The 12,925-nt window shown below is 37.7% G+C and overlaps 1 protein-coding gene across 4 annotated transcripts in view; it reads left to right on the top strand.

The window, feature by feature from the left end:
- PLEKHA3 (pleckstrin homology domain containing A3) overlaps positions 1 to 12,925 on the top strand; it is a 28,190-nt gene that overhangs the window by 6,276 nt on the left and 8,989 nt on the right. For 2 of the 4 annotated variants that reach the window (XM_059166920.1, XM_059166917.1), the window contains exons 2-5: positions 131 to 247; positions 6,437 to 6,592; positions 9,201 to 9,337; positions 11,085 to 11,249. In XM_059166920.1, the coding sequence (XP_059022903.1) occupies positions 226 to 247; positions 6,437 to 6,592; positions 9,201 to 9,337; positions 11,085 to 11,249 (480 nt within the window). In that variant the 5' untranslated portion in view covers positions 131 to 225. Of the gene's footprint in view, positions 1 to 130; positions 248 to 1,185; positions 1,228 to 6,436; positions 6,593 to 9,200; positions 9,338 to 11,084; positions 11,250 to 12,925 lie in introns of all 4 variants that reach the window. The other 2 variants (XM_059166921.1, XM_059166919.1) reach the window with 2 other exon arrangements.

Raw genomic sequence — 12,925 nt, 5'->3', positions numbered from 1 at the left:
CTTTAAAAAAAAAAAAAAAATTTCATTGTCAGAATGTTACTTTAGAACCAAGAAAACATGGATGACAAATCTTAGAAATCATAGATTTCTATGTGATTAAAGTAATTTCTTATTATTATAATCTTTGTAGGTTGGCAGCCTCGTTGGTTTGTTCTAGATAATGGAATCCTGTCCTACTATGATTCACAAGATGATGTTTGCAAAGGGAGCAAAGGAAGTATAAAGATGGCAGTTTGTGAAATTAAAGGTAAGTGAATACATGGAATTAGAGAAACTTGAAGTTAGGTAAGTAAAGCATTCTTCATTGTAGTCTAAAAAGAGGAAAAAAAGCATTTCTAGTCCAATGGAGATCTTCTAATATCATCTATTTGCTTAGTAATTAAGAGTGGCACTTAGCATTATTAAGCACAGTTTTTTACATTTCTCCTTTTATACATGTACTTTGAATTGAAGTTCAAAAATCTCAGTGTTGGTCTTCTAATTTGGACCTGAAAAAAAGTCTCTTGGGGATGCTATTTCAATAGCATACAGAGTCCGCAAGTGTTTTCTTTCATTCTCATTGTAAAGGTATTGTGAAGATTAGAAGCTGAGCTTTGAAGATGATGAGGCAGGGCGTCTGGCTGGCTCAAGTTGGTAGAGGTACAACTCTTGATCTTGGGGTCATGAGTTCAAGCCCCACGTTGGGCATAGAGCTTATTTAAAAAAAAAAAAAGTTGAAGATAATGAGGCAAGCTCTGTCTGGTTTTTGATAAAACAGAGTCATAAACTCTGGTTCTTTGCTGAATCAGAGATAAGCTCTTCTGGGGAATAGAGATATTTTCTTTTCTTCCAAAAGAGAAGAAATAAAGTGATAGGTCATGCTTTAATTTTCATGATGGAAGGATTCATAGACCATTGATTCATTTGGACATGTGATTGGGCTGTGTGTGGGGGGTTGAGGTAGGTAGGAGAGATCAGACAAAATGATAAAAAGTACTGAATTCTTGAGGGAATTGAAGGAAAAACTAAAACACTAGAGGAGAGATCAGACAAAATGATAAAAAGTACTGAATTCTTGAGGGAATTGAAGGAAAAACTAAAACACTAGAGGAGAGATCAGACAAAATGATAAAAAGTACTGAATTTTTCAGGGAATTGAAGGAAAAACTAAAACACCTACAGGCCTTTTTCATTTTTCCTCTGTAGCTTGGATACTTGTCCTTCCTGAAGAGTACTACTTTTGACACGGTGAACTCTTGGTCATAGCTGTCAGACACTTCAGAGTAATCTCACTGCTCTGTGCATTTTCTTATTTAGATTAAACCAAAGCAGCAGCTAATGGGTTACGTTTTATTTTCCAGGGCTGGACTGCTAAATTTGTGTGGTATCATGGTAGTTTTTTGTATGATTTAGCCATGGAGACAAAATAGAATTTTCGCTTGCTACACATCTGGTTCTTCACATTCATTTAAGACTTCCTACCACTGGGACACTTTCAGCGGCAGTGATTTATAACGGGGTAGATCAGTGTCATCCAGGGAGCTTTCTCCAAAATGCACATGTCTGCCAAGTGATTGTAACATGCTCCCGGTAGTTGAGAATTACTGCTGTTCTAATGGAAGGAAGTCATGGCTATCTAAGGTAGAGAAACACTTCAGCCTAGTTTTTTTTTTTCATCTTCCCTGAAATATATGTGATATAATTTTGTTGTTTATTTTTAACAAACATACTGAAATGTATACCAATAAGTGTTAGCTTTCCAGGTACTCACTTTTGATGTACTTATTTTTAATTGCACCATCATCATCTGTAACACTTCAGAACTCCTCTTTTAGAATTACCATATGGGGGCCCTGGGGTGGCTCATTCAGTTAAGTAGTTGCCTTTGGCTCAGGTCATGATCTCAGGGTCCTGGGATCAAACACCACATCAGGCTTCCTGCTTGGCAGGGAGTCTGGTTCTCTGTCTGCTGTGCGTGCGTGCGCTTTCTCTCTCTTGCACATAAATAAATAAAATCTTAAAAAAAAAAAAGAATTGCCTTATGAACCAATTTATAAATCGCACAAGAAAAGCACATTCAAAGCATGAGGTTTTTTTTTTTTTTTTTTTGGTTTTTTGTTTTTTGTTTTTAAGATAATGATTTTGTCTTATTTTATTCCCCAGATTTGATTCCAAATGATATTTGGTGAGAGTCAGAAATCAAACTACAAAGTTCAAAGATTCTCCACCCTTGAGGATATTTAAAAAACTTAGTAGTAGAATCCCAAGGCAATTCTAAAATGTTTCAAGCTATGGCAGCATTTTTGCTGTTGTTGTTTGTTGGAAGTAATCATTCTATTCAAGAATAACATACAGAAAAGGGAACAGATCTTAAATATTCAGCTCGAAGAATGTTTACAAAGTTCACACACTCATGTAATCATCAATCAGATTAAGAATTCAAATATTAGGGGCACCTGGGTGGCTCAGTCTTTAAGTGTCTGCCTTCAGCTCAGGTCATGATCCCAGGGTCCTGAGATCAAGCCCCACATCGGGCTCCTTGCTCAGCGGAAAGCCTACTTCTCTCCCTCCCACTCCCGCTGCTTGTGTTCCCTCTCTTGCTGTGTGTGTCTCTGTCAAATAAATAAATAAAATCTTAAAAAAAAAAAAAAGAATTCGGATATTATCAGTATTCCAGATGCTGGGATATTATCCTGTCTCCTCAGCCACTAATCCCTCTAAAAAGTAACCATTAATCTTTTATTGCCATAGATAAATATTGCCCACTTTTGAACATTTTATAAATAGAATAAATCAGTATTTTGTGTGTGTGTTGGCTTCTTTTACTCAACATTGTGGAATTCATCCTTGTTCTGTGTAATGGTAGTTCAATCATTCGTATTGATTTGTAGTATTTCTGCTGTATGAATATCCCACAATTTGGCTATCCATTTTAGTATTGATGTGTATATATGTTTTTCCATTTGGGATTATAGTGAGTAAAGCTGCCATACAGATTCTTATATATTTCTTTTGTTGAACATATGTATGCATTTCTCTTCAGTATATATCTGGAAGTGGAGTAGAATTGCTGAGGCATTCTGTATTCATACATTTAGCTTTAATAGAATTATAAGGAGAAAATTATTCTTGACACTTGCTAGTAAGGCTGACTTTATTCAGGTCTTTTATGATAGGTATAGGGGCTACTGCAATGGGGTTTTGCAGTAGGGGATAGAGATTGGGCTCAATTCTGAATATGATAAGAAAAGTGGAGGGACGCCTGGGTGGCTCAGTTGGTTAAGCAGCTGCCTTTGGCTCAGGTCATGATCCCAGCGTCCTGGGATCGAGTCCCACATCAGGCTCCTTGCTCCGCGGGGAGCCTGCTTCTCCCTCTGACTCTGCCTGCCACTCTGTGCTCGCTCTTGCTCTCTCTCTCTCTCTGACAAATAAATAAATAAAATCTTTAAAAAAAAAAAAAAAGAAAAGTGGAAATTTGTAGCCAAGGATTGGAGGGGGGAGATTGGTGGATGGAAAATTACTAAGAGAAGACACCAGGGAATAGGGGCCATTCTGGCTAAACCGATCTTAAGGATTCTTGCTGAAGGCTGGCCAGGGTGATCAATATACCTGGAGTATATTGGGGGTAGAGGGAGTTGTTCAGACATTGGGGGTAATCAGATATTGATGGTGGAGGATTCTAGCTAAACTGACTTAGTGGAATTCCTGCTAAAATTGGATCCTATAAGGACAGAGATGGAAGCCCAAGGTCAGCCCCAGTCAAGCAGAGGGAACCTGACTGAAGTTCGATCAAGGAGAGAAATTTTGTCACAGATAATGCCAAACTGTTTACCAAAGTGGTTGTATCAATTTATTCTTGAACTAGCAGAGCATGAGAGTTCCAGGTGCTTTGCATTCTTTCCAGAACTTGATTATTAGTTTTAAATTTTTTGAATATTTCTTGTGTATATTATGGTATCTTGTGGTGGTTTTAACTTGTATTTCTTCAATAACTGATGATGAGGTGTTTTTTTTCAGATATTAATTAGCCATTTGAACATTTTCTTCTTTTGGAGTCCCTTTTCAAGTCGTTAGCCTAATTTCTACATTGGGCTATCTTTCATGTTGATTTGTAGGAATTTTTTATATAGTCCGAACGAGTCTTTGTATTGTGAGGATCTTCTTCCACTTTGTAGGTTGCATTTTCTTTCTATTAAAGGTATCTTTTGATGAAAAAATTCTTAATTTCAATAAAGTCCAATTTTTCAGTTTTTAAAATCAGAGCTTTTTATGTCCTGCTTAGGAAATCTTTTTTCTTCTTGAAGGCTTATTGTTTTACCTTGTCGATATTAGGTCTGTGATTGACTTAAAATTTATTTTTATGTATGGTATCAGCAGGGGTTAAGATTCATTTTTTTCTTATAAGGATATTCAATTGACTGAATATCAATTATAGAAAATATCAATCTTTCACCTAGTGCTCCTTAGGAATGTCTTCCTCACAAGGTGAGTGACCGTGTACATTGGGTCTTTTTCTGGACTGTTTTTTGTTCCAAGGACCTGCTTTATATCCTTGTGCCAATATCACACTGTCTTAATTTCTTTTAGCTTTATACTTCCTCATATCTGATAGTCTAAGTCTTCTAACTTTGTTCTTTTTCAGGATTGTCTTGGCTATTATTGGTCCTTTACATTTCCTTAATGCATATTAGAATCTGCTTGTAAATTTCCACAAATGTCTGCTAGAATTTTGACTGGCATTGTATTGAATCTGTACATCAATTTGGGAAGAATTGTGTTCTTGACAGTACTGAGTCTTATGACCTATTAACATGGTATATTCCTATATTTAATTAGGTTTTTAATTTTAATAATGTTTTACAGTTTTGCATATAGAGGTCTTGTCCATTTTATGCTAAAGAATTGGATATTTTGGGAGCCTTGTTCTTAAGTTTGTTGTCTTCTCAGGTGACTACTTTGGAGGAGACATCCTTGGTTAATACACCAATTTTGGTATGTTTTAAAAGGAGTCATCTTTGAGCATCTGGCTGGCTAAGTTGGTGGAGCGTGCAACTCGATCTCAGGGTTGTGAGTTCAAGTTCCACACTGGGCATGGATCCTACTTAAAAAAAGAAAAAAAAAGGAGTCATCTTATTTTCATTTGTAGCAACAATTATTAGAAATTTGAGGTTTGTTTTCTTTTGAGGTAGCTATTGATACTTTCACTAGTATTAACAAGTAGCCAAAAAAGTTACTCTTGGAGCCTGGGGGTTTTATCCTACCTTGGAAATCTTTTGCACCCATCATTGAATGTTGCATATTTATGTATTTCACTATCCACGTCCAAGGATGGTCTTTTTAAGTAGAATAATAAGCTAGCCAAGCTTTTGTGGCACTATTTGCCATAGTACATCTAGTCAGTATTTTCAGTAATTAATCATATAAATTAAGGCTTCTTCCAGACTTTCAGGGCCCCTGAAAATTTGGCTCAACTCAGTTTGTCCATTCATGAATATCATTACCATGTAATACAACACAAGGCTCTATTTAGGCTTGTCTCCTCCCTACATATTGTGTTTATTTCCTCATCTAGGCCTTTTTTATGCAGTTTTTCTCTTAACTAAATCCTACTGTTGTCAAATCCTTCTTCCCGAAGGCTTATTTCCTACCTTTTCTTACTTTTTCTCAGTTCAGTTACATATGATGTCTTCATACCAAAGAGTTTATCATTTAGTTGTTTTGATTATTTTTAGTGTGTCAGTTTGTTTCCCTGGCTAAAGTGTCAGCTCTGTTAGAGCAAAGACTCCTTTCTTTCTCCTCTCCTTCCCCCTCTACCGTCACTCCTTTGAGCTGAGTAAATACTTGTTGATTAAGGACGATGTAGCACAAATTTAGTCTTACAACAAGGATTGAGGATTGGCTCACTATGATCCTTGATTAGTTCTTTTTTGTCAGAGTATCAGGGGGAGTGGTTTAGGAGAGCAGGGGGGATGGTAGGAAAGAGAAGGTCTCAAATACTCATGCTTATGCTGTGCCCTTAGTTGAGGACTGCTGTGCTAATGGAAGGTGGCCTTAGCTACCATGTATTGGGCTTCTTCTGAATGTCAGGCACTGTCCTAGGTTTGGGGGATAAAAACAGCCTTTTCTTTCAAAGAAATCAGTAAAACCTGTGTGATAAGTGTGACAGTGCCTGTGTATCAAAAGTAGTATAGGCAACCCGTAGAGAGGGAGTTTTTTAGTTGTCAGTGCTGTTTTCTCTTTCTCTTTCCCACGACTTTGGGACCCTGCCAGCATGAGTATATGTGAGCATGTGGTTTTGCAAGGCCACTAGACAGCCCTTTAAGGAGAAGCAATGCCTGCATCCTGAAGCTCGACTTCTTGTTTTAGGTGTCTAAAACCTCTAACACTGTACGAGTGATTATTTGAGTCTCCCCTAATTAAGTTCATGACTGTATTTCCCCCATGTTTATTATCATAGTCCATTCAGCAGACAACACAAGAATGGAATTAATCATTCCAGGCGAACAGCATTTCTACATGAAGGCGGTGAACGCGGCGGAAAGACAGAGGTGGCTGGTTGCTCTGGGCAGCTCCAAAGCCTGTTTGACTGATACTAGGACGAAAAAAGAAAAAGGTAAACTATATATTTTTCTTTTGTGATGAGAATATTTTCTTAAACATAAATGTATAGTGTCTTATGCACTTTTAGTCATCTGTCCTAAAGACATAATCAGAAATGTAGATGATTTACATGCTTAGATACTCATTATAGTAAAAAAAAACTTGTGAACAATGCAAAGGTTGAAATTTAGGGGAACAGGTCAATAAAGTACAGGCTGTTATAAGCTGATATGTAGCCAGTAAACTGTTTGCAAGGAATTTTAATAATGTGAGAAAATGCCCAACATTAAATGATAATTGGAAAAAAGCAGGATTCAAAATTACATATCCATTCATTGGTCAGCTCAGGAAAGCTTTGTAAAATTGGTCAAGTTGTTACCTTTGGAAAGGTAGTTTGTAGGAAGGAGACTTATTTTTCATGCATAGGGCCCCCTGCTCAGCGGGGAGGCTCCTCCTTCTCCCTTTGTCCCTCCTCCTGCTCATGCTCCCTCTCTCTAATACATAAACAAAATCTTTAAAAAACATATTTATATTTTGGGAGTGAGTTTGCAGTTGTTTGATTTTTCTTTTCTATTTTTTTGGAGTATATAATACTTTTAATATAATTATTTTAATAATTAAAAAATACTAGGAGTTAGGTTACTGAAAACAAGTAAACTATGGGTATTGAAAAATGAAAGCCTAGAATTGAATTTTAATTATTTAAAAATATATGAAAGAACATCATGGGTAGAGTATGGCTAAGGGTAGGATAAGAAGGAATGGAAATTCACAATAGCCAAAAGGTAGAAATAACCCAAATGTCCATAGACAAAGAAGGAGATAAACAAAATGTAGTATTACACATACAATGGAATAGTATTCAACATTTAAAAGGAAGTATATTCAGACACATGCTACAACATGGGTGAATCTTTTAAGGTAAGTGAAATAAGCCAGTCACAAAAGGACAAATATTATATGATTGCACTTACTGGGATGCCTAGAGTAGTAAGATTTATAGAGATAGAAGGCAGAGTAATGGTTGACCGGGGCTAGGGGGCGGGAGAGATGGGGCTTTATTGTTGAATGGATGTAAAGTTTCAATTGGGGAAGATGAAAAAGTTCTAGAGATGGATGATGGTAATGGTTGTAGGCATTATGAATGTACTTAATGTCACTGAACTATATACTTAAAAATGGTTAAGACAGTAAATTTCATTGTATGTATTGTACTGTAGTTGGGGAAAAAAAAAAAAAGGAATGGACTTAAATTTGAGTAGAAACTAATTTAGGTTAGGTCAAATGGGCAGATAGAGCTGGTTTGGTCCACTGTGGCTAGAGTGGCTTTGTGGCTAGTATCACAAAGCTGTGCCACTGATTCAGGGTATAGGGAGACATGGGAGGATCTACTACATGTATTTTTCCCTGCTTCCTCTGCTATTTACACTGCTAGTTTAGAAGGTATTGGTAAGTAATGACTGGGACTATGGCTGGATATTTACTCTTTCTGGACATAGTAAAGAAAAGAAAGTAAGTTCTTAATAAAACCATTCTGAAAACAGTATAATATGAAGACGAAGTTATGGAAGGAACAGAAGAAAATAGATGTTTATATGATAGTTTTAACTACATAAAAATTAAAAACTTCTATGTTAAAATGCACAATAAAGAAAACTGAAAGACAGCAGATAGATATGGAAAAGGGCATACAGTATATAGGAAGGGAAAAATTGCCATATTTAATGTGTAAGAACTTTCATAAATTATTAATTTGAATATTAATAAGAGAAAACAACATTACAACTGGAAAAACATTACAACTGGAAAACAACATTACAACTGGAAAAACCTTAATATTCAAAGGTTAGAAAAGAACATTTACAAATGAAGAAATATAAGCACTTTTTAAATGAAAGATGAGTAATGGAATGAGAATATTCTGGATAAAATATCCAATGGTTGGGGCTCTTGGATAGCTCAGTTGGTTAGGTGACCAACTCTTGATTTGGCTCAGGTCAGGATCTCAGGGTAGTGAGATAGAGCCCTGAGTCCTGTCAGGCACCATGCTCAGTGTGGAGTCTGCTTGAGGTTCTTTCTCTTTCTCTGCCCCTCTGCCACTCACATGCTTTCTCTCTCTCTCAAAATAAATAGAATCTTTTTTAAAAAAGATTTTTTTTAAATTTACTTGACACAGAGAGAGAGAGACAGTGAGAGATGGAACACAAGCATGGGTAGTGGGAGAGGGAGAAGGAGTCTTCCCACTGAGCTGGGAGCCTGATGCAAGACTTGATCCCAGGACCCTGGGGTCATGACCTGAGCTGAAGGCAGATGCTTAAAGAGTGAGCCACCCAGGCTCCCTAAAATAAAGAAAATCTTAAAAAAAGATCCAGTGGTCATCACCCTGACTCTGGAAATTAATCTACCTAAACTTCATGTCAGATATATGACTCCCATTTTTTCCCAGTTGTCTGAAGAAACGGTATTTCTTCAAGACCCTTGTATCCTATTTCCAAGAGCTCCCACCTCGTAAGCTATAGGTATTTATATCTATTGCCTTACTTTTTAAATGATTCCATTTGTTTTATTGCTCAAAGGATATGAAAACAAACTAAGTGAATGTTTATATATGTTCCCTTCAGAAATAAGTGAAACCAGTGAATCACTGAAAACCAAAATGTCTGAACTTCGCCTCTACTGTGATCTCCTAATGCAGCAAGTTCATACTATCCAAGAATTTGTTCATCATGATGAGAATCATTCATCTCCCAGCGTGGAGGTACACAGAAATGATCCCTTTATGTCTGGTTATGCTTTGTAATACCCGGATGGGTGAGGTTCTTCCCAAGGGGTGACAGAGAAGCATTTTCTAAATGAGCTATTTTTAGCTACTCTGAGCTGTCCCTACTACAGACTCTGGATATCTGTAGGATCTTCTAGATTATATCTGTGCTACCAGAGGAAAGCAGGAAGCAGCACATTTCTCTGGGAAATCAAGGCATATTTTTGCAGCCAATCTGATGATTTGGAGGTTGGGGTGGGGAAGAAGCATTCCAGACTTTGTTTTCCAGACTGGAATCATTAGGCAACCGCTATTCTCTTTCTTTCGGTATACAAAGCCCCAGTTTTAGTGACTGAGAGTTGATAATTTAGCTATTATCAAAGAACTTTTAAAAAGTGTCCTCAGAAGAGTAATTCAGGAATCAAATTTCAAATCTGTGGGGCCTGGCTCTGAAATAGGTTCACACTTTCTGATAAAAGAGGGTCAGTGGGCTCTCTTCTCTGGGTGAGAGGCCGGCATGGTTCCCAGTCTCCTTCTACCTGATTTGGGCAAAATGGGACAAGAAATCTTCCTGTCCCTCCTGTGGCCTTCTCTTGGTGGGAAGTAATCTTCTGTGAGGTCACCTCTGGTTGCAGGCACCTGAAACCAGAAGGGCATTTACTGTTTCACCATAAGCTCTCTGGAGGTAGGTGCTCTCACATTTGTTCCGGTAGCTCTATGGTAGTATCGAGGACTTGGGCTTGTTCTGTCCTTCCACTCTGCTCTTCTTGGTGTATTCAATTTTTCCCCTCTGCCCAAGGCTTCAGGGTGACTTCCAAGGTCGCACAGGTGCAGGGGGCAGTTGGGGTAACCAGAGTGGAAAAAGACCTTCCCAATTTGCTGTCCTTGGCTTTAATCCAGGATCGAAAGTTTCAGCAGCTCCTCAGTGGACTTCTTATTTTTTTATTTTTATTTTTATTTTTTTGGTCTGGGTCAAAGGAAACTGAAGAAATACCAATATTTCACAAAGGGTCATGGACTAACCATGGCTGGCTCAGACCAGTCTGTATTCACCCCCCAGGGTCAGGACACATTGCTGTCACGAAAAAAAAAAAAAAAAAAAGATTGGGGTTTGTATTCTACCAAGGAAGAAGTGGGAGAAGGGCTTGGAGGTAGATACGAATTGTGCCTGCCACTAAGTAACTAAGTAACTCTCAGGGTGTTCTTCTGCTGTGACCTCCTTCAGAATTTGGATGCTTAGAAAATTACTGTTTAGTTAGGTTTATCTAACATACATTTTTATACATAGTTTTTAATACGATTGGTATTTGGTTTAAATGCAAAACTTATTTTATTTTTTTTTTATTTTTTTTAAAGATTTTATTTATTTATTAGACAGAGAGAGAACACAAGTAGGCAGAAAGGCAGGCAGAGAGAGAGAGGGAAGCAGGCTCCCTGCTGAGCAGAGAGCCCGATGCGGGACTCGATCCCAGGACCCTGAGATCATGACCTGAGCCGAAGGCAGTGGCTTAACCCACTGAGCCACCCAGGCGCCCGCAAAACTTATTTTTTCTTAGACTCTAATTCATGCATTCTTTGCTTGATAGGCATTTCTTATTCATGTATTGCTTTAATTTTCTAAGGTAGTATATTTTGAGTAGATTTGCACATAAGCTAGTAAGATGTCTGTCACTTGATTAGAACATAGTGCATGATTCCATGTAGTCGTGTGTGAGTCTGTTCAACTCAGTGCATAATTTTTCAGAACATGAATGAAGCCTCTTCTCTGCTTAGTGCCACGTGTAATACATTCATCACAACGCTTGAGGAATGTGTGAAGATAGCGAATGCCAAGTTTAAACCTGAGATGTTTCAGCTGTCCCATCCGGATCCCTTGGTTTCTCCTGTGTCACCTTCTCCTGTTCAAATGGTTAGGAATTGTTTTTGTTTTTGTTTCCAGTGATGTTGCATGTTTGTTTCTGTTTTTATTTTTAAGTGAGGAAAATGGCAGTGGCAGAGAAATAGTCAACAGATTGAATCAACAGATCTAACATCTTCGGTGTTGGAGCCTCTCAGCTCTTTGGGGTTAGAATGTGCGAATTGCCTCCCCTTGGAGGACCATGCCATTTATCCCAGCATGCTGGGGAAATATTAAAATGTTCTGTGGGTGTTGGGACACAGAAGAGGTTGGGGGCACTGCTCTCCTTGGGATAAAATGAGGGATAAAATTAAGCAAAGGGATAAAGTTAAGCAAATCTTAAAGGAGTTGTAATGAGTTTGAAGCAATATGATATAGGGAAAACAGTATTTTGTAGTCAGTATTTGGATTTGAGCCCTCTGGGTAGGCAAGTTCCTTAATCTCTCTGGACCTTATTTTGTTCATCTCTAAAATAAAGGGTCTCCTCCATCAGCGGGTCGTTGCAAAGGGGCTGACCTGTTTTACACAGGTGCTTTTTTTAGTTTCTTTTCTTCTGATTGCCCTGAACAACCAGTACTCTTTGCTGGGGGCAGTGGACTTGTTGTCCTTCCCAAGCTAATAAACTCGCTCAGGTAAGCTATACAGAACTCACAGGTGAGACAAGAGTTTGATGAAACTTTTACATTTCTTTCATCCAGGTGTTTTCGGGAATATATATTTGTATGTATGTGTGTGTGTGTGTATATATGCACACACATATGTGTATGTATGTGTATATGTGTGTACATATATGTGTATATATATATACACACATACACTTTTTTGAAAAAGATTTTATTTATTTGTCAGAGAGAGGCAGAGAGAGAAACAAGCGGGGGCAGTGGCAGGCAGAGGGAGAAGCAGAAGCAGGCTCCCTACTGAGCAAGGAGCCCAATGTGGGACTTGATCCCAGGACCCTGGGATCATGACCTGAGCCGAACACAGACATTTAACCAACTGAGTCATGAAGGCATCCCAGGAGTCCTTTTATAGAAGGAAGAATGCCTCCTGGTACTATTTTAGCAATTTCTTGAAGGCTTATTTATTAGAAGAAGAAATAGGGTACAACTTACTTATTTCTAGGTTCTTTTATCCACCCTGGCCCATTTAGCAATATAAGATTAAGTAAAGATTATTACCTGAATTTATTTAGATCATTGTTTTCTAATCAATGTATGATGCACTAATAGCGTCCCCTGGGACAGGCATACTATGAAAATGGGTTTTATGGGAAAATTAAATTGACAGATGCTAGGTTAACTTGAATGAATGGGGTTTCTCTGTCATAGGACTTCTAGAACCTCTTTTATGCTAACATGTATTATGAATCTCTGAGGAGAGGTGGTATGTCTTGTTTCTGAAATTTATTTGACCCTTCTTTTGTATTTTTGAATAACATCTCATAGGACAGTAGTATTCAGTAGAACAGTTTGACAATACTGCTTTATAAAACAATTATGAGATAACCTATATGGTTGAACAAGAAAAGATATTTTGAGATGGGTGTGTATATATTATAGTGTTATGTTCCTAGGTCGGCACGTTCAGGATGGTGTGGTGGTAGATGTCTGTTTTAGGACTGTGTTCCTGAGATTGATACATAAGGGCTACACTGTTTTTTAAGGTATTAAGTACAGACTTTACTACAA

This window comes from Mustela lutreola, chromosome 3, assembly GCF_030435805.1.
Source record: "Mustela lutreola isolate mMusLut2 chromosome 3, mMusLut2.pri, whole genome shotgun sequence".
Lineage (NCBI taxonomy): Eukaryota > Metazoa > Chordata > Mammalia > Carnivora > Mustelidae > Mustela > Mustela lutreola.
This window is presented reverse-complemented; position numbering and strand designations above follow the sequence as displayed.